At 48.5% G+C, this 20,270-nt stretch overlaps 2 protein-coding genes across 2 annotated transcripts in view; one reads left to right on the forward strand and one right to left on the reverse strand.

Moving 5' to 3' along the window:
* The window catches only part of ZSWIM7 (zinc finger SWIM-type containing 7), a 49,734-nt gene that overhangs the window by 10,212 nt on the left and 19,252 nt on the right, over positions 1-20,270 (reverse strand). The gene's annotated exons all lie outside the window — the stretch shown is intronic.
* On the forward strand, positions 96-19,917 carry ADORA2B (adenosine A2b receptor). The gene is made up of 2 exons (XM_083587957.1): positions 96-1,235; positions 18,582-19,917. Exons 1-2 carry the CDS (start codon positions 880-882, stop codon positions 19,294-19,296), a joined length of 1,071 nt encoding a protein of 356 aa, XP_083444083.1. The 5' UTR covers positions 96-879; the 3' UTR covers positions 19,297-19,917.

The following is a 20,270-nucleotide window of genomic DNA, read 5'->3' on the forward strand; positions in this document are numbered from 1 at the left end:
AGCGAGGAAGGGGCGGAGTCCGGGAGCGCGCCTCCGCCAATCGGACGCCGGGCTCCGCCGAGGCCCCGCCCCGCCCTCTCCCCATGTGCAGAAATAGCCGCGCAAGCCTCTGCTGCGGGGGAAAGACGCCGCGGCTCCGCCAAGGAGACTTTGCAGGAGCGCATCCGGGGGGCGCTTAAGAAAAGAGGGGCGTTTGCAGCGACCGCGATCACCCCCTTTTTTATTAGCAAGGATATAAGAGAGGAGATTTTTTCGACTTGGGCAGACTCGAACTCGCGACTCTAAGTTGGGACCGTCCTGTGGATCAGCTTCCTGCAGACAGAACATCATTTCGACCGCCTGGGTTTCCCCCTGCTTCTGTGAGATGCCTCCCGGGGCTGGGCCTTCCCCTGCCCTCCTCTCTGCAGCTGCGCCCATTTCCTAGCCTGCAAGACTGATCCCCACTGCCAGCACCCTTCCCTGGGCTCAGCCGGCTGGGGGAAGTCCTGTTTCGCCCACCCAGTGGCACGTGGCGGGAGAAAACAACAGGGACTAGCGCCTTGGCTTTCCCCGCTGCCGCTTTGAGGTTTCTGGTGTGGCAGAAGAACAAAAGCAAGAGACTGGCACCGTAGCAAGCATCACCGCCACCAGATCTATTGCGCCAGGAGATTGCATGGCCTGCGGTCCACCGGCGATGGCCGAAGACGTGTCCCAGCGGGCACGGCGGTGTGGTGGCAGCGTGGGCTGAGCTTTTGCACGCTCCCCCAAATCGGCACGCCTCCATGTCTGGTGCTAGCAGGAGGTCCTCGTTCCCGCAGGCCAGCTCTCCCTTGACCACCGCTCTTGGGGGTTTGGTGGACCCATGGCATTTGCTGGCGTGGGCTGAGCCCCCTGCTTGAAATGACCACGTCCTCGTCCCCGCTGGCCCTCGATGGCCTGGATATGGTCTACATCGTGGTGGAGCTGGTGATCGCTGTGTTGGCCATCGCGGGCAACGTCCTGGTGTGCTGGGCAGTGGCCATCAACAGCACCCTGAAGAACGCCACCAACTACTTCTTGGTCTCCCTGGCGGTGGCCGACATCGCTGTGGGCCTCCTGGCCATCCCCTTCGCCATCACCATCAGCATCGGCCTGCGGATCAACTTCCATTCCTGCCTCTTCCTGGCCAGCTTTGTCCTGGTCCTCACCCAGAGCTCCATCTTCAGCCTCCTGGCCGTGGCTGTGGACCGGTACTTGGCGATCAAGATCCCACTTAGGTAACGGAGTGATCAGGGGGAGAGAGCACGGGGAGGGGAGAAGGGTTTTCCCTCGCCCAGATCCTGCGACTTCCGCTGCCTTGACCGCTTAGTCTTGGCTTAGGCAGCTTGGCTCGCTTGCCCGAGCTGCACGTCTCTGGAGAAGGGTTGCGCCTCAGGACTAGAGCACCTGCTTTGCACGCAGAAGGCATGGGTTGACCCCCAGTACTTTTGCCTCTGAGGTAGGGCTGGGGAGGACTGCTTTCTGAAACCCCGTAAGAGCTGCTGCCGATCGGTGCGGGTGATACTGAGCTAGGTGGGCCAGTGGTCTGACTCAGTGTAGTGAAGAGCTGTAGCTCCGGGATAGGGATGGCTGGGAACGCCCCCGGCCTAAAAGCTTGGAGACCGGCTGCCAGTCAGTGTAGGGAATAATAAGGTGGATAGCCAAATGATCTGACTTGGTATACGTTAGCATCCTTCGCTTCTATTTAAATCAGCCCTTTATTTGGAAGTGTGAGAACTGGATCCTCACTTTGTCCTTAAAGGAAGGGCTGTAGTTTAGCACAACGGTGGCTTGGAATGTCCCCTTGGCCAGAAGTCCCTGCTAGTCACTGTGGACCAACGGCCTGAGTCCGTTATAAAGCAACTTCCTACATTTGCAATTCTCCTGGTAGCAGATTGTGCTCTGGAGAGTGGAAGGGGGTCCCTGGTGCAGGCGGTGGCTCTCCGGGACAGAGAAAAGGCAGTTGTCCTTCACTCAGAACATAGTTAGACTATGGAACTCCCTCCCACAAGATGCAGTGTTTGTGTTTGCAGAGGTTTGCTTCCCCCTTTAGTTTCTTTTTTCTTCTTTAACTAGCATTGTCCTGGGGGTGGGGTCGAGTTAAAATTCCACCTCTGCCTCCGAGTCCGTGGGTAAGAATTCCGGTAGTTGTGTGAGTCATGGCAAAGCAAACCATGTGCTTCTATTAGGTCCTGGGGTTGCAACCGTATTCAGCTCATTGGAAATATATATGTCTGGGGGCTGAGTCGCGTGGAGGCCACCGATATCCTGCTCTCCAGGTTGTTTTAAAGTCGGGCGGGATTTGTTGGCATCCTGGTTTGTTTGTTTTTAACCTCAGTTGTCTCATCTGCGAAGTGGGTGCAGCCAATGAGTTAACTTCACGGGGTTGTTATTACTGAAGGTGGAATACGGTTGAGGTTGAATATAAGGATCCCTGCTGCTTGATCAGGCCCTACCCAGCCCAGCCTCCTGTTCTTACCACCCCATGTGGTGCAATGCTTAGAGTGTCAGACCAAGACCTGGGAGAGACCAGGGTTCGAATCCCGCCATTAAGCTCCCTGGGTGAACTTGGGGGCCAGTCACTACCTTTCCACCTAACTGACCTCACCCAGTTTCTGTGTTGATAAAACGCTGAGGGAGAACCTGAGCTCCTTGGAAGAAAGTTGGGATATAAACAAATGTAAATAAACAAGCAGCATTCGCTTAAGATTCCTAGAAAGTGGGATACGCTAGGCCTGTTCCCTCTGACATTAAGTGCATAAAAAAAAAAAAAAAACCAAACAGAAAAAAGGTTCCATTAAAGCACCAGGTTATTAAGTCTGCGATGGTTAACAGCCATTGAGCAATTCATTGATGGCAGGCCTGTCCATTTCTGACGGCCGCAGTAACTATCTTCCCATTGAACCTCCCTGTGCAGGCACAGTCTACCTTGGATGACTGGCTCAGCTGTTTGGGGTGTCCCTGAGCGAGCCACTGGTCCGCTCCCCGCCACCACCTTGCGGGGCCCAATTTGTGGTTTACCGAGCTAATGGGAAGGGTTTTCCGAGGATGGTCGCTAGATACTGTGGTCAAGCAAGAGGACAAATGGTGTTTGCATCTTTACTCCTTCACCCTTTATCCTCACAACAGCCCTGTGAGGTAGGTTAAGCCAAGAGAAACAGCTCACAACTGGCCAGTGAACTTTCTGGCTGAGTGGAGATTGACCCTAGTCACTGGGCTGCGTCTCTGTCTGTCTTGGTCCTTTTTCTGCCTCTTAACCTAGTGGCTGTTTTTCACCTTAAAAAACACCCCTGTATTTATGGGGGGTTCTGGGCAAAGTTTCCTCAATGAAAAGGTCTGGCAGGTGGAGAAAACTGGGATGGAAGATGTGTATCTGGTGAGGTGTGCCAGGGACCCACCGCAAAATGGGGAGCACCCAGTGAGTCATGTCTGAGTTGGGTCTGTAGATCAAGATAGACTGCTCCTGAACGCAGGAGTTCTACGATTGGGGAAGAGGGAACACGCTCAGTTCGCTTAAGGTGATGGCAAAACCTGGCAGGAGGTGTTCAAAACGACTTTGGGGCTTTCCAAAACTAAGCTCAATAACTTTTGGGATGTCCTGGGCTTTTTAAAAAAAATCTTGAAATATGGGAATCCTAGTGATATGTTTAAGAATGTGAGAAGTCCCCGTTGGAGGACAGCTTAGGAGAATAGCTTGAAGCTTTGTGTGTGTGGTCTTGGGGGAAGACCAGAGACCCAACTCCTTCAAAGGAGACCTTCCTGCTGTTTGCAACCCAAACTGTGAGCATATCCTGGTATTTGCACAAGTATAACTCTTCCCTGCTGGCAGGCCGGAGATTTTTTGCTTCGGAAAAGGGCGGTTCAAAGCTTGCCCCCCTGCCTTTTCTGGAAAGCGATCAGCTGAGGCCGTTCCCAGTAGCGCTGGAGGTGTCTTATTAACGGTTATTGTTACAAAGTGTGGTCCTGCAATAAAATGTTGCAGCGGGGAGTGTGTCTGTGTCGGTTCAGCCCGCTGGCCACGCCCTCCCATGGGTTACTCCATTCCATTTCCACCTCCTGCCAGGCTCTCCTTCCTTGCCTAACAGACATCCATTCCTTCTGTGCCCCCAGGGCATCCCCAGACCCTAGGGAGCTGTTTTGGGGTCCACCACTTCCCTGCTGCTGAGGGTTCCTCTATTTTAGTTTGTAGGGGGGTTCATCCTATAATTCTTGGGGTTACCCCGAGACTGCTGATTGTGAAACAGTGGTGCCACTGAAACTACCTAAGGTATTTGGAGAACGAGGTCACTATTTGTGTTACTTTGAGTTATAAATATATGGGGATGGCCACAAATAGGCAAAGCTCTCCATTTTTACTTCCCGGTTTCTGACTTTCCCCTGATCCTCAGTTCCCCATATTTCCCCATGAATTTGTGATTGTTATCACTATTTTTTTAAAAAAAGTCCTCGTGCAAATTCACCAGCGTTGTTTTGGAAATTTTTCCTAACACATTTCTGCAATTTTGTGTAATTATACAGTTCCCCCTCCCATGTATTTTTGCGCATGATTTTCACCAACATTTGCATTTGTATACATACTTTACACTCTCTCTGCATTTTGGTGAAGCTTATTTGCCTGGAGATCCATATTGCGAAGTCTGAGGATTGTGTTCTGGTTTCGCATATCGTTCTTGACAGCTGGAAAATTGGCCATGTTCACCTTTTCAGTGGGGGTTTCTCCCCCGTCCCTGGATAAGGTTATCGACGGCAATGGGCTCTGTGGAACCTCCACAGTCAGGCACAGTCTATCCTTGAATCAGTATTGCTGGGAAGGAAATGGTGCAAGGCTACTGATTGTTCTCGTGTGCTGCTTTCCTGCGCTTCCTGCTGACGCATCCACTTGACCCGCCGGCGTTCTTCTGATGTTCCAATTTACACAGCACCAATCCAGGCATAGGGACGCGGGTGGCGCTGTGGGTTAAACCACAGAGCCTAGGACTTGCCGGTCAGAAGGTCGGCGGTTCAAATCCCCACGACGGGGTGAGCTCCCGTTGCTCGGTCCCTGCTCCTGCCAACCTAGCAGTTTGAAAGCAAGCCAGTGCAAGTAGATAAATAGGTACCGCTCTGGCGGGAAGGTAAACGGCGTTTCCGTGCGCTGCTCTGGTTCGCCAGAAGCGGCTTAGTCATGCTGGCCACATGACCCGGAAGCTGTACGCCGGCTCCCTCGGCCAGTAAAGTGAGATGAGCACCGCAACCCCAGAGTCAGCCACGACTGGACCTAATGGTCAGGGGTCCCTTGACCTTTAATCCAGGCATACATGATGCTTTGCTCTGTAGCAGAAGGTCTCTGCCTCCACTGAGTTTACAGTAACAGCGGTGGGCTCTGGCTTTGCAGAACCTTCTCTATGCCCCTCCTTCCATGCTGGATTACTTTGCAGTGGTCCTCTGCTTCTAACAGCCAGTAAATTGCCATATAATGATTTTCTCCCAGGCAAGGAACCAAGCTTATTTTTGCATTCCAGGGGGCTGGATGAAATGACCCTCTGGATTCCTTCCAACCCTACGATTCTGAGATTCTCTGAGTTCATGCATGCGCCGGGGCCAGAGACAGAAATGGATGAAGCAACAGATATAAATTTCATCTTAGGCTAGTTTCTACACACACTCACACCAACCTCTCTATCCTCCATCCAGAATAGGCAGAAAGAGCTGGGGGTGGAGCCTCTCCAGTGAGGGGTGTGTCCTAAGGGAAAGGGGCGTGGCCTGGAGAGATGCCCATGGGCCAGGTAGAAAGGCTCTGGGGGCCACATTTAGGGAAGTTTTTAATGTCTGAGGCTGTATTGTTTTTAATATTCGGTTGGAAGCCGCCCAGAGTGGCTGGGGAAACCCAGCCAGATGGGCGGGGTATAAATAATAAATTATTATTATTATTATTATTATTATTATTATTATTATTAATAATAATAATTCAACATGTTTTATTCGACATGTTTTCTGCTTTGTACCACCAGCTGCTCATTTGCAACCTCTGTGTTTTTGATGTATTAATCTCATTTAATCTCATTAATCTCATTTTCTGTTGTGTTTGGCGCCCAAAGCGATATGGAGTTGTGGCGGTGTTTGAACAGTAACATAATTAATGGTGTGGAAGGAAAACGGGACCTGATCCAGGCTTGCTTGTCGCAGGGCCAGAATCCTCTCAGGTGGGTGGATGAAAGCCATGCTTTTGAACCCCTGTGTGGCAGGTAGGCATTCAACAGGCAAGCGCGGCTGCTTTTCCCGTTGCATTTCTACCTGTTCCACAGCTGCAGAAACAACTGCCCAGTCAGAGGAAAGGAGAACTTGCTTAGCTGCTTATCAGTCACAATATATTACGCAATCTCATATTTTTGAGGAAGAGGAAAATGTTGCCGCCTCTGAGCATATGGTCTGGGGGGGGCAAGTTAGCTCATCGATGTCACAAAGGGATGACACTATCATTCTGAAAATTTATGCGGAATTGTTGTTTTCTCGAAAACATCTGCTGATCAGCTTCCCCAGTGGGGAAACCGAGGCTGCAGTTCCTACCTAGTTGCCCAGAATTGCCGTTTTTCTTCCGTGAATTTGCCAAGAAATGCAGCGCAGGGCTGTGTTTTTAAAAAAGGAAAGGAATACATGTTTTAAGGTGTTCTCTCTACTTTTGATGCAATCTTTTCAACACTAATTAATGTTTAAAATTCATTTGTATGCTTACATCTTTCTGTTCATCAAAGTTGTCTTATTTTTTCTTTATTAAAAATAAACTATATATTTAGAGTGGCATATTCTGACTCAGTTGCACCCAATGCTGGCCCTGCTCAGAGTAAACCCATTGATTCTCTCTTGGGTTCATTCATTTCAATGGGTCTGCTTTGAGCAGAAGTCATTTGCAGAACAGACCTACTGAAATCAATAACAGCCTGTCTCAAACCCATTGAAATGTCTTCCGCCTTTCAGAGTTTAAAAGTTTTCATAGCTTAGAGATTTTTGGCATAAATATCCCCTCTCAGGGGGTCTAAGAAATGAGAGTGGGCGGGGGAGAGATATATGGGGAAATTTGGATACTGTGTTGTTTGGCATCTATGCTATGCCTGTAAAAACAAAAAAATAGATGTTAGCCTCGTACTCTGAGTAGACCCATTGAATTTAATAGATTTAAGATTGTCCTGGCTGATTTAAGCCCATCACTTTTAAGAAGCTGGTTCTGATTTAGCAAAATATCCATCCCCAAAATAAAACACACCAAAAATTGTACGTCAGATACAAAACACCGTAGGATTGGACCCTGCTTTAAATCGGAAGGTAAAACAGCGAAAGGAACAAAGTTGATTGTAAAACACCGGCTTGGTTTTTTTGAAAATCCAGTTGTGATACATTTACCCTTTGGGAGAAAAACAACTCTCTGATTTGCTCATTGCAGATCAACTTTGTACATGCCTGGCTGCTCCTTTTGCATAACCTCAGTTGCCCAATCAGCCCGGGCCAAAGTCTTCGATAGAAAAGCAGTGGCAGGGTGTGATCCGCGGCTGTCGTGCAAAGTCATCCCGCTGTGACTGTGGAAATGTGTTTCTGAAGATAGGAGACTCCCTTCTGCGAACTTCCTTCGTTTATCTTGGGATCCACACTCATTGGGCGGCTGCGGGGGGTGTGTGTGTCAACCTTCTCCCCTTCCAATAATAATAATAAATAATAATATATTTATACCCCGCCCATCTAGCTAGGTTTTCGTAGTCACTCTGGGCGGCTCCCAACAGAATATTAAAAACACGATAAAACATCAAACATTAAAAACTTCCCTGTCCAGGGCTGCCTTCAGATGTCTTCTAAAAGTCAGATAGTCGTTTATTTCCTTGACATCGGCTGGGAGGGCGTTCTACAGGGCGGGTGCCACCACTGAGAAGGCCCTCTGCCTGGTTCCCACTTCTCGCAGGGAGGGAAGCGCCAGAAGGCCCTCGGAGCTGGACCTCAGTAGCCCTCCTGCTCTGAACGTCTTGGGAAAGTGGTACTTGAGAATAACAATTGACTTGGCGGGTTCTCTGCTGATATTGATGGAGCTCTTTGGGCTTGCATGCAGAAGGGCCTCTAATCGAATCCTGGTCTCTCCAGCATAAAAATAATCTGGTAGCAGAGTAAGGGGAAAGGGGGCAAGTTTGGCTGAATGACCTGGCTGACCAGTTAAATCAGTTGTGGTGCGTTTCTGACCTGCAAGCCTCTGATTAGCTCTCTGAAACCTTGGAGAGCAGCTGCCAGTCAGTGAAGACAGTACTGACCTAGATAGACCACTGCTTTATCTCGGTCTAATGTGCCTTCCTGTGTCCCTGCCTAACAGCTCTTTCTCCACAACCACGAGGACTAGAGCCTTGCTTTATTTATTGGTGAAGGACTGTCGCTCTCTCTGCCTGGTACCTTGGAGAGCGGCTGCCGGTCAGAGTTGACAATATGGAGCTAGCTCGGAAGTTGGGTTATTTCGTACCAAGCAGCTGTTGAATCCCTCCTGGTATGTAGAATATGGTAGCCTTAAGGGAGTGAATCTTGGTTAGAGAAGACTTTGGGGACCTCTTTCAGACTGAGGGCCGCCTTCCCGTTTGGGGAGTTTTCCAGGGGCCACAGGCAAAAAAAAGCCAGTGGTTTTTGTGCACATCTGAATCTCCTGCTCAGTGCTCTGACTCAGTATAAGGTGTCTTCTGACAGGCCTGTCGTGGACAATATGCTCAGAAGTTACTCGTCTTTGGGTTGAAGGCGACATCGGGAGGGTTTGGGGACGAAACTGGCGATGGCCGGCGAGAAGGACTTCTTGAAGCTGCCGGTGTTATCAAACAGATTTGTCACGCGGTACTGTATCTCGAAGTGTGGGCTGGCAGCGCTTCCTCCTTGACAGCTCCCGGGTGGCGGAAAAACTCAGTTGCCCTCGTTGCTTCGTGTTTCCTACAATTATGAACCAGCCTCGTTTCCTACGCTTACAAATAGGCAGAGTTTCCTACAATTTGTGGGCCGAGGAGCATTTTCTCAACCGTCCTTTCTTCTCCGCTTCCGTTGGTAAACCGTGACGACAATGGTAATAAATAGTGCTGGTTAATGGTAGTCATATGCATATTTAAAGAATAGGTTTTTTGGCAGCTATCACCAGGGGTGGCAGGGAGAGAGAATCTTTGCCAGCTGACATTAATGATAAAAACACCGGCCATCGGCCCCGACTGAAGTGCATAAATATTGGCCGTATATCAGAATTTAGGATCGAGACTGGCAATTACAAGTTCTGCGTTGTAACAGGGAAAGGGCAGCGAGATTCCCCTGAAATGCAGAAATCTTCAGACCACTGATTCGTAGCTGGTGAGCGTTGACCCTTCCTGCCTTGCAGTATACTACGTCTCTTGCTTGGTTGTTAAAATAAGTACATTGGGTTATTAGTTATCTTCAAGCCACAACTGCAGTGGGAGATTCTGCAATTCTAGGATTAGGCCCATGGGGTTGAAACGCCCCACCATCGATTTAAAACATTTCTGGATTGGCCTTTGGTTCCAGATTTCCAGGGCAGTTTGTGATAAAGGTTAGCAAAACCACAAGGAATGTGCTGCTTACATTTTTTGGGGGGGAGGTATTTACAGGGTTTTCCCCCTGTAAATTGTCACTGCTGATTGTCACTGATTGTCACTGCTCTTGAGTAAGTTGATTGTCACTGCCGTTAGGTAGAGGAAAAGGGGAAAACCCAATGACCACTTAAAAAAAAAAAAGTGCCACAATAATTTTTCCTTATTTAATGTGGGCTTTAACCCCATTCCTGCCACCATCCAAATTTTGGGGGGACCCAGGCATACCCAGAAGGTTTTCCTGAATTTGTAATTGGGCAGAGAAGAGATGTTCAGAATCTTTCTTTCTTTCTGTCTGTCTGTCTGAAGTAGGTTTGTAACCATGCAGGTTAGAAAATTAAAAATAAATTAAAAAACACAGACCCAAAACAGCCGGTTAAAAAGCCAGGCACAGCAAACCTCAGCTTTTTTTCTTAATTTTAATAACAGTAGGGTTGTGACAATGAGGTCTAGAAACACCGTGAAGTCTAGCAGGTTAAAAAGCAAAGCACAGTTTACATTTAAGGGGGGAAACCTGTTACCATTTTAAAACTGTTTCGAATACGAACGTGTGTGTTTCAACCGTGTGAGATGGTTTATGCATTCCTGTGCAGCATGCAACACTGAGAAACCTGTTCGAGATTCTGGAATCCACAGCAAATCCCGCAGCTGCCACCCAGATTTAAAACTGAAGCGCTTGTGATGTTCTCGGTCTCGTCTCCGCCTGAACAGATCCTGCAGTTGCAGCTGGGCAGCAGAACTCGTTTCACGAGATGTTTTGGTGGTGGAGAGGAGGAAGGTGGCAATTTCAGGGGTGGGGTGGAGGGTGTGCAGTTATTGTGCCAGATTTTTTTTTTTTTTAAGGACTCACTCCGGTGAATATTTTGGATAGCTTTTTGGCTTTTGAGACGATAACAAGCTTGCTGGTACAAGCCTCTAATCCAGAGGTGGCCAGTGTAGCAACTTCCAGATGTTTTCGGACTCCAACACAGCAGCCCAGCATGGTCAGTGACGGGAGTTTGGAAGTTGGAACCCAGTGACTGCCTCTGCCTTGCTTGTTCTATCTGCAATATGGGCATAATAAGCCTTGCCTACCTTAAATGGGCAAAACTTATTGCAAGGGTTATAGGGATGATGGGTGTGCGGATCAGAGGATTCCTCTCTCTTTGTGTGAGGGATTACTGGGGTATCATGAAATGCTTCATCTCAGATTTCATAGCCTACGGCTTCACAAAGCGTGAATGAACACGGTTCCTTATTTGTTAGCACCTTCTCTGGAGCTATTTCTCAAGCCTGTGCGCCACAAAGCAGCTACAGTCTTTCTCGACGGTGTTTGTCTTCCTCCGGTACTGTAAAAAATCACGGATTCTTTCGAAGGCTAGCGTTGTGCCCTTATTCTTTCTTGGCCTCAGTTGTCTCGTAATCTGTGAAATGGGCGCAACCCTCCCACAACAGCTGCACTGGCTTTTGTGATAAAGACTGGATTGAAGCCTGTAATGCAAAATCGCACCTTGCTTTGAACCATGAATTATTGAATGGAGAACGCCGCGAGGAGATAAACAAGGTTTCTGAGACACTTTTTCTGCGTTAATGGCCTGAACAGTGATTAATAAATTGATAGATGCAAAGGGTAAACAGGATCAAAGAGCGAAAAGGCCTCTTAGGGCTCATTAAAAATTAAATATTTTTTAAAATGAACCAAGTAGTGGGGGAGAAGCTTTATCCCATTCCACTTTGGACCCAGGACGCCTGTGGAGTGTTTATTCCCATTTTGTTAGCAGGAAGAACTGGTGCTTAATAGATGGTCTGCTTGCTTTAAGATGGGCGAGGGCATTCATTCGTTCATTCATTCATTCACCCATTCACTCCTGAGTGGGGGATTTAGACTTCAGATGTCTTTGGACTGGGTTGTGAATGATCTCTTCCCTTCTGCCAGGCAGAAATCTGCCAGCTGCACCTGCAACCTGCTGCACCTGTTGAATGACGAGCTGCTCTTTAAAGAACACAGGGACATGACTGGTTTGTGGGTTGGAGTGAGGAAGCTAGCGACGCAGGTTCGGTGTTGAAAGAGAATATCTTCCCACAAGTGAGATGAAAATCTTCAGCATTTTCTCTGCCTGCCCCTCTGCCTCACCACCACAAGACCACAGGCTCACCAATTTAAATTTTCTCTTGACTGTCCTTCCCTATTCTCTTGAGCGCAATTTGTTTTAAACTGATTTTAATACTGTGTTTTTAAATGGTAGTCATCTGCCTTGGCATCTCATGGAGAAGGGCAGGTGGAAAATCTAAATAATAATGATGAAAATTTCATTTTTCTCAATCTGTTAACCAATTTCACCACATCATTTGCAAAAAAACTTCCCAGGCAGGTAAAATATATGTGTGTTCGTTGCTTACTGGAAGGCAAAATTTCATGGAAAGGGTTTAGAAAAACCCCAAGCGTGTAGGAGATTATACATTTGTTCTGTCCAGTTCTGATTTGTACTAGATGCAGAAGAGAGAAGAAAATATATTTCTCGATCTCTTTTCTCCCCTCTGAATCCTCAACCACCTAAAATAATATCTGCTTTGAAAACCAAATCCTCGGGATTTGACCAATTAGCCATCTTTGCTCAGCCCAGGTCAGCAAACTTGTGCATGACACGACCCCGTCAAGTTATCCTGCTAAGCTGATCCCGATCAGCCCTGGCCGCAAATAGCTGACCTTGGACAATTGGATCTTTGCAAGGAAGAGCGTATTTCGTTGCCCTCGCGAAGTTCTGCTTTGAATAGGTGGCTTAAATTGAAATGGTAGGAAACCCTCCCACTGAGAATTACTTTTCTGAGAGCCGGTGGGAAGGTTTTGAGTGACTTGTGCATTTTCCGGCATTGCAGCAGCTGAACTGGCTGGTCTCTGCCTGCAAGGAGCATACATGCCTTGTGGAGATTAATGGCCTTCTTCCTGTGCCTTGAGGTTTTCCCCTTCTTCTTTTCAGTAATTTATTTTATTGGAGTCTTATGTGCTTAAGGTGGTGCGCATGGTTTTCTCTCTCCCCATTTTGTCCCCAACGACAACCGTGTGAGGCAGGTCATGCTGAGAGACTGGGACTGGCCCAGCAGTGAGCTTCATGGCTGAGTGGAGAATTTGAACCCCGGTCTCTCAGGGCCTGGAGGGATGCGGGTGGCACTGTGGGTTAAACCACAGAGCCTAGGACTTGCCGATCAGAAGGTTGGCGGTTCGAATCCCTGCGACGGGGTGAGCTCCTGTTGCTCGGTCCCTGCTCCTGCCAACCTAGAAGTTCAAAAGCACGTCAGAGTGCAAGTAGATAAATAGGTACCGCTCCGGCGGGAAGGTAAACGGCGTTTCCATGCGCTGCTCTGGTTCACCAGAAGCAGCTTAGTCATGCTGGCCACGTGACCCGGAAGCTGTACGCCGGCTCCCTTGGCCAGTAAAGCGAGATGAGCGCCGCAACCCCAGAGTTGGTCATGACTGGACCTAATGGTTAGGGGTTCCTTTACCTTTACCTCTCAGGGCCTAGTCCAGCACTTGAACCACACGACATACCGGCTCTCACAGGTGGTGAAAATAAACCTGAGAAACGAAGGACACGTATCTTCATATCTGCCTGTTGTGCGAAATACATTCCAGCTGAAAGACCTGAGGCGAGCTTCAACATTGGTGTTCTCATTTTCCAAATTACTGTTTTCTCTGCGTCTTCAGCTGAGGTTGAGCAACGCAGACCTTAAAGTTGCGCTTGGGTCTTGCAAAGCTTGCTGTGGCCCCTTTGCAGCAGCCTGGGTTCTACGACGACAGAGCTGTGCTTGCTTGATCAGAGCAAGGGCAACAGAGGGTTCTTGTTTTGTTTTTGCAAGGAAATAAATGCATTTTGTGTGTTTGGATGCAGGGTAGGAGAGAGCAAGCCAAGCTTTAAATACTCCCTTCCCTCTGCCTCTCTTCCTCTCCCCGATGCCTCTCTCCTTATTTCAAGCACGAAATGCCAGCTTGCTGGTGGCGTCCCGTTTCCATGGGAACGGCAGGGCATCCCGGAAGAACGCCGGGGTCCATTCATGCCCGTCAATGCAGGAGGCAAAGTAGAAGCACAAATAAGGTGGCAAAGAATGGCCGCCTTTGTGGTGGCGGCAGCAGCAGACACTTCCCTCTCTGTGTGAGGAGGGGAAGAAGACTTCCTCATTCCAGCCCCGTTGCAACTGGAGAGCTGCCGCTTCTCAGCTTCGTGGGATCGTCACCTTGCGGGTACAATTCTCCACTGCCAAGCCAAGCCTCTTTCTAACCTGCCTGGCTTCCTGCTACCAGGGCCTGAAACAAAACATTGCTATTATTGTTGGTCGGATTTATATCCCTCGATAAAACCAAAATCGAAAGACAATTCCACTTGTTGCAGTACAGTGGTACCTCGGTTCTCAAACGCCTTGGTACTCAAACGACTTGGAACCCAAACACTGCAAACCCGGAAGTGTTCCGGTTTGCGAACGTTTTTCAGAAGCCGAACGTGCTCCGTTTTGAGTATTACACTGAGATCTGTTTTTGCTATTTATTTTGCGTTTTTGTGGCTCTTTTATGTTTTGTTTTTGTGACTGTGTGGAGCCCAGTTCAGCTAGTGATGGATTGATTGTGTGACTGCAGTACATTGTTTATTGCTTTCATTTTATGGATCCATGGTCTCGTTAGATAGTAAAATTCATGTTAAATTGCTGTTCTAGGGGTTGTCTTTAAAAGTCTGGAACGGATTAATCCATTTTGCATTACTTTCTATGGGAAAGCATGCCTTGGTTTTGGAACGCTTTGGTTTTGGAATGGACTTCTGGAACGGATTAAGTTTGAGAACCAAGACACCACTGTACTGAGGGCTCTGCCGGCCATGCCCGTTGCTGCATGCTCCATTCCATTTCACCCCCCAGTTCCTGGTGGTTGTTGTTGTGATCTGCTCCCCAGCACTCCATGCCTACCAAGCATGCTCCATCCTCGCTCAGCCATTTTGGAGGTTTATCTCCTTAAGACTCTCCCACCCACTTTGCCAGCCACTCCCTTATCCTTGTGCCATTTCGGCTACACATTGAATGGCACTCACAGCCTGAACGCTGTGAATAGATGGACTGCTAAGCATGGAACGTCAGGCGCTGCCTTACACCAAGTCAGACCATTGCTCCATCTAGCTCAGTACTGTCCACACTGACCGGCAGGCGCTCTCTGGGCTTTCAGATGGGAGATGCTGGAGACCGATTCTGCGACCTTCTGCATGCAAAGCAGTGGCTGTACCACTGAACTATGGAACGTTTCCCAATTTTGGAACTCTGGATCCCAGGCTAGGGAACTCTGGAACAGGCTAGGGATCCCAAACGCGAATTACTAGACATCCTCCTCTCAAGCAAAAAATCCCTGGCATGCATTTGTGGGTGGTGGACGATTACAATAGCGGCAAACTGGGTTGACATGTGTAAATGTCCCAGGCTTAGACGACTTGTACGTTTTTTTACCACCACCGTAAAGCCAATTGCAGAGCTCAGCGATTTGTCACGGCCAGACGCAATGGAGAGACAGCGCTGTGTAGTGGTTCCAGCGGCAGTCTAGGGCTGGACTGAGAAAAAGAGAGCCGGGTTCAAATCCCTGCTGCCCCACTGGGAAGCCCACTGGGTCAGCCCCCTAGCCTACTCCACATGGGTGTTGTGAGGTTCAAAGAGTCGGTGGGGAAGAATTAGGGGCAACGTGTCAAGTTCCTTGCAGGGCACAAATGTAAATAACAATGATGGCCAAACTCTCAACCTGCTCCTTCTTCCTTGATGTGGAAGGCTTGGAATCTCCGGAATATTTTTGCAGGGGAAGTCCTGGACCCTTTCCTCCTCCGAGTCTGTTCCCACTCCCTGCTGTTCCTCATATCCCCCCATTGTCCTCGTTTCACGTCCAAAACTCTTGGACGGCCTCCATCTTCTTTCCCACGGCGAGGAGAGCAGAGGGGAGAGTCCGGAGGTTGACCTTGGCTTTGACGGAGGTCTCCTCTCACTCTCTTCCCATCCTGCAGCGGAAAGGAGGAGACCATGCAAACGTGCGTCTGTGGTTGGGACCACTTGGGATTCTGGGACCGGTGGTGATGTAAATTCAGAGGTGCCCTGTTGAGTTGGCAGCAGCTTAGGCTACCAATGGCTACGAGATGGCCTTAAACCAATATGCCCACTTTACCGCTTCACTCTGCAGAAGCGGCACATAATACCAGTTCAGCATTTGTAAAAACTCGATCTTTTAGTCCTTAGGAACTCCCCGCCTATTGATATCAAGCAGGCGCCTTCACCCTCTTTTCGGCGCCTGCTAAAACCATTTTCTTTTGGGCAAGTTTTAGAAAACCAATGTGAGCCTTAATCTGCTTTGAGTCTGTTGTTTCAACTTTTCAAATGCCTCAAATTATTGCTGCTTTAATTTTTCTGAGTGGTGATATTATTGTTTTGCAAACGGCTTTGAGGTATGTAAGTTGTTGTTGTTTTACAATCAAGAGGCGTATAGATTTTATGAAAGAAATAAATGGAAATAGCCACGAAGGCTGTCTTCTCCCTCTACTGTCAGAGGCTGTGAATGCTTCTGAATACCAGCTCAACAACTTCAATCCTTTGGTCGGCCCTCATGCATGTTCACTTCATCAAATCTGGCCCTCTTTGAAAAAAGTTTGGGCACCCCTGTTCTAGAGTCATCTACTTACTTAGCCACTGTGAAAACAGGGTGCCGGACTAGATGGGTCATTGGTTTGATCCGGCAACTGAGCTCTCTCCTGACGTTCTCAGTCTCCAGGCTTAAGGGAAGTATCAGAGGTGTGGAGACATTGGAAAGTTATGGGAAACTGAAGCCCTGCAGCAGAGGATCTCTGGGTTGACCAATCAGGGGTCACTGTGCCAGATTCTGAGTTCCATGGCTGTCCCCTGTTGGAAACAGAATGCCAGGATGGGCCATTGGCCTATCTTACACCAAGTTCTTACATTATGGATTATTACAGAAGGTCTTAAATTGGCACGTCTGTCTGAGCATCAGTTCACAAAGCTCTCTGCTGGCATTTGTACCATACGTAACTTTAATTGTATAGCGCCTTTCTGTAGTTGAAGCTATGTTCAAGGTGGTTTGCAACAAGGAAAATAAAATAAAATACAGTAACCACAAACATAACAAAAGTTGTCATAAGATTGACAGCTACACGAATCATGATGGCTGGGAAGTGGAAGGGGCAAGCGGAATATAAAATGGAAGAATGGTAGGAAGAGGTGTGGGATATAGCCGTGAATGATAAATTAACATGTGCCGTTAAGGTAAGACGGGGAATATGTAGGAGAAATGATTTTGAGAAGATATGGAGGGTGTTTGTAGCATTTGTACTGTTAAAATGGAAAGGGGTTAAACCATTGCAAGAGGTGTCAAAATTTAGGGAGGTTGGATAGTTACAACGGAATGGTCTCAGTGGTGGGGTGCACGTTTTATTCTTTTTTATGTATGGTTATTTCTTTGTCAAAATAAAACAATAATAATTAGTCATTAGCAAATAAACGAAATATCAAAAAGCACACGCCCAAATTAAAACAATTTCCACGAGTCATAAGAACATCTAAAATAATGATTTAAAAAATTAGTATCAACAACAGCAAGAAAAAACACCCCAGCCTAAGACTCTGTTCAGCAGCCTCCGCTTTTGTAGCTGGAGTCAGTCCAAGCTCCGCCCTCCCAGGCCAGGTGGGGAAAGGTGTGCGAGGCAGAGAGCAGGTCTCCCAGGACCCACAGCCAAGATGGTCTTTTGTCAGTTGGTTAAGCTGCAGGTAGCAAAGAGTTGCAATAAATGCACAGTCCTCTTAATGGAGAGAAGTGGACTCACCTAAGGATCAGTATTGGGGCCAGGGCTTTTTAACGTATTCATAAATGTCCCAGAGTTAGGTGTGAGCAGGGAGGGGGCCAAGTTTGCCAGTGACACTAAATTGTTCAGGATTGTTAAAACAAAGAGATTGAGAAGAGCTCCAAAAGGACCTCTCCAAACTGAGTGAATTGCCAGTAAAATGGCAAATGCAATTCAACGTAGAGAAATGTAGTGATGCATGTTAGAGCAAAAAAATTCTTAAATTCCCGTGCATGCTCTGAGCTGGTGGGGAAGGACCAGGAACGAGACCTTGGGGTCATATTCTACAGCTTGATGAAGATGCTGACCCAGTGTACGGCAGCCGTGAAAAAGGCCATTTCCGGGCTAGGGATCATTAGGAAGGGAATTTAAAATGGACCTGCCAATATCACCATACCGGTTTACAAATCTATGGCGCAGCTGCATTTGGAGCACTGTGTACCATTCTGGTTGCCTCACCTCAAAAAAGGATATTGTTGAGTTGCAAAAAGGTTCAGGGGGGGAAAAGCCACTAAAATGATTGAGGAAAGGCTGCAGTGTTTGGGACTATTTAGTTTAGAGAAAATGCAAGAGGCGACATGATAGAAGTTTGTAAAAATTGGAGGCAGGGATGGCCACCAGCCTAAAGGTAAAGGGACCCCTGACCATTAGGTCCAGTCGTGACCGACTCTGGGGTTGCAACGCTCATCTCGCTTTATTGGCCGAGGGAGCTGGTGTACAGCTTCCGGGTCATGTGGCCAGGATGACTAAGCCGCTTCTGGCGAACCAGAGCAGCGCACGGAAACGCCGTTTACCTTTCCGCTGGAGCAGTACCTACTTATCTATTTGCACTTTGATGTGCTTTCAAACTGCTAGGTTGGCAGGAGCTGGGACTGAGCAATGGGAGCTTACCCCGTCGCAGGGATTCGAACCGCCAACCATTCCGATCGGCAAGTCCTAGGCTCTGTGGTTTAACCCACAGCGCCACCCGCATCCCTAGATGACTTTAAAAGAGGATTTGACAAATTCATGGAGGGCTATTGCTAGATACTAGCCGGGATGACTCTCTGCAACGCTTCTGAATCCCAGTTGCTGGAAACTGGGGGATGCTGGACTCGATGGGCCCTTGGCCTGATCCTGCAGGCTCTTCCCGTGTCCTTACGCGTGTTTCTCCTTGCAGATACAAGAGCATCGTGACGGGGAAACGGGCCCGGGTCCTCATTGCCGTCCTCTGGATCCTCTCCTTCGGCATCGGGCTCACCCCGCTGATGGGCTGGAACCACGGAGAGAACGCCACCACCTGCGCCGAGAACTTCACGACCTTTGGCAATGGGAGCCCTGCTGAGGCGGATCAGCGCAGGCCCTGCCAGGTGAGATGCCTCTTTGAGAAGGTGGTGACCATGAGCTACATGGTCTACTTCAACTTTTTCGGCTGCGTCCTGCTCCCGCTGCTCATCATGCTGGGCATCTATGCCAAGATCTTCCTGGTGGCCTGCAAGCAGCTGCGGCAGATGGAGCTGATGGGCAACTCCCGCACCACGCTGCAGAAGGAGGTCAACGCCGCCAAGTCCCTGGCCATTATCGTGGGCCTCTTTGCCCTGTGCTGGCTGCCCCTCCACATCCTCAACTGCCTGACCCTCTTCCACCCGGAGCTGGCCAAGCCCACCGAGATCATGAACCTGGCCATTGTCCTCTCCCACGCCAACTCGGTCGTCAACCCCATCATCTACGCTTACCGCATCCAGGACTTCCGCTTCACCTTCCGGAAGATTCTCTGGCGGTACGTCCTCTGCAAGGCCGACTTCCCCAAGGGCGCTAAAGGAGGTGGAAGCGGAGGCGGCAGCAACCGCGACCTGGCGGTCGCCAGCATCATCACGACTCCGACCTGCATTTGAGGACTACCTCGTTTTTGGAGGTCCCGGCAGAAGCGTGTGACCCTCAAAACTCCGGGAGGAGACCGTGACGACAAGGGACCGCTATGGGGTGTTTGTACTGCTGCAGTTTGAGTCTACAGTCCACGATATGCATATCTATTTCTGCTGTGAGCAGGGGGCGAGAATGGACGGCCTCTGGGTGGCCCCTTGTTTCTAACTCTTAAAACTGTGATTTATTTTGTGATTTTAGTTGTGTTTGGTTTTTGTTTATAAAAATTGTGCCTCTGAGAGGAGGAATCCTACCGTCAACCTTACATGCTGTCTAAGTCCCTAACGGATGAAACTTTAGAGGGGTGGGTGAGAGAGAGAGGGGGGATGAGATTTATATTTTCCTTCTGAAAGAGAGAAAAAATAAAAATCACGTCAAATTCTTGCCTCTGGAACAAGGGCCGGTCTCCCAACCACGCTGCTCTCGCGCTTTCCTGTGCGGAGGTTGTTATTTTTTCATCGTTCAAAGACAACTTTTTAAAAATATATACGTGATGGGTTTGTTGTTTTGACTAAGAATGTCGTGTGTTTGTGTCTGTCTGTCCTCTCTCGCCCCGCAACGCCTTTTAAAAAAAATTAAAATAATGGTCATCAGTTGTTTGATGCTGCTGGTATTCTCCAATGGGAAATCATTTTAAGTATAAATTGTGGGCTTGTTTTTCCCCTTAAAACTTGGTGCAGAAAGGGCCGAGTTAAGGGGATTGGCGGGGTTGACTGAACAAATTGGTTTTAATTCAGAAAGGAGGGAACCTAGTGACAGCGGCTTCTTCCTTTAATAAAGGAGAGTTGTTGAGGGCCGAAATCTACATCGCTGTCAGTGTACTGTGTTTTAATTTGCCTGAAAACTTGAGCATGGTGCTTTTTGGGTTGTATCGGATACCGAGAGAGAAAAGGCTGTCTAATCAGAGCTGTGAATGGAATGGGAAGACTTGACAGGTAGTCACTTT

This window comes from Podarcis filfolensis (assembly GCF_964270895.1).
Source record: "Podarcis filfolensis genome assembly, chromosome: 15".
Lineage (NCBI taxonomy): Eukaryota > Metazoa > Chordata > Lepidosauria > Squamata > Lacertidae > Podarcis > Podarcis filfolensis.

Bases quoted from the DNA above. Each gene is read 5' to 3' on its own strand.
- ADORA2B (XM_083587957.1), top strand. From the start codon at position 880: ATGACCACGTCCTCGTCCCCGCTGGCCCTCGATGGCCTGGATATGGTC. The intron at 1,236-18,581 runs GTAACGGAGTGA...TTCTCCTTGCAG, and splicing joins GCGATCAAGATCCCACTTAG to ATACAAGAGCATCGTGACGG.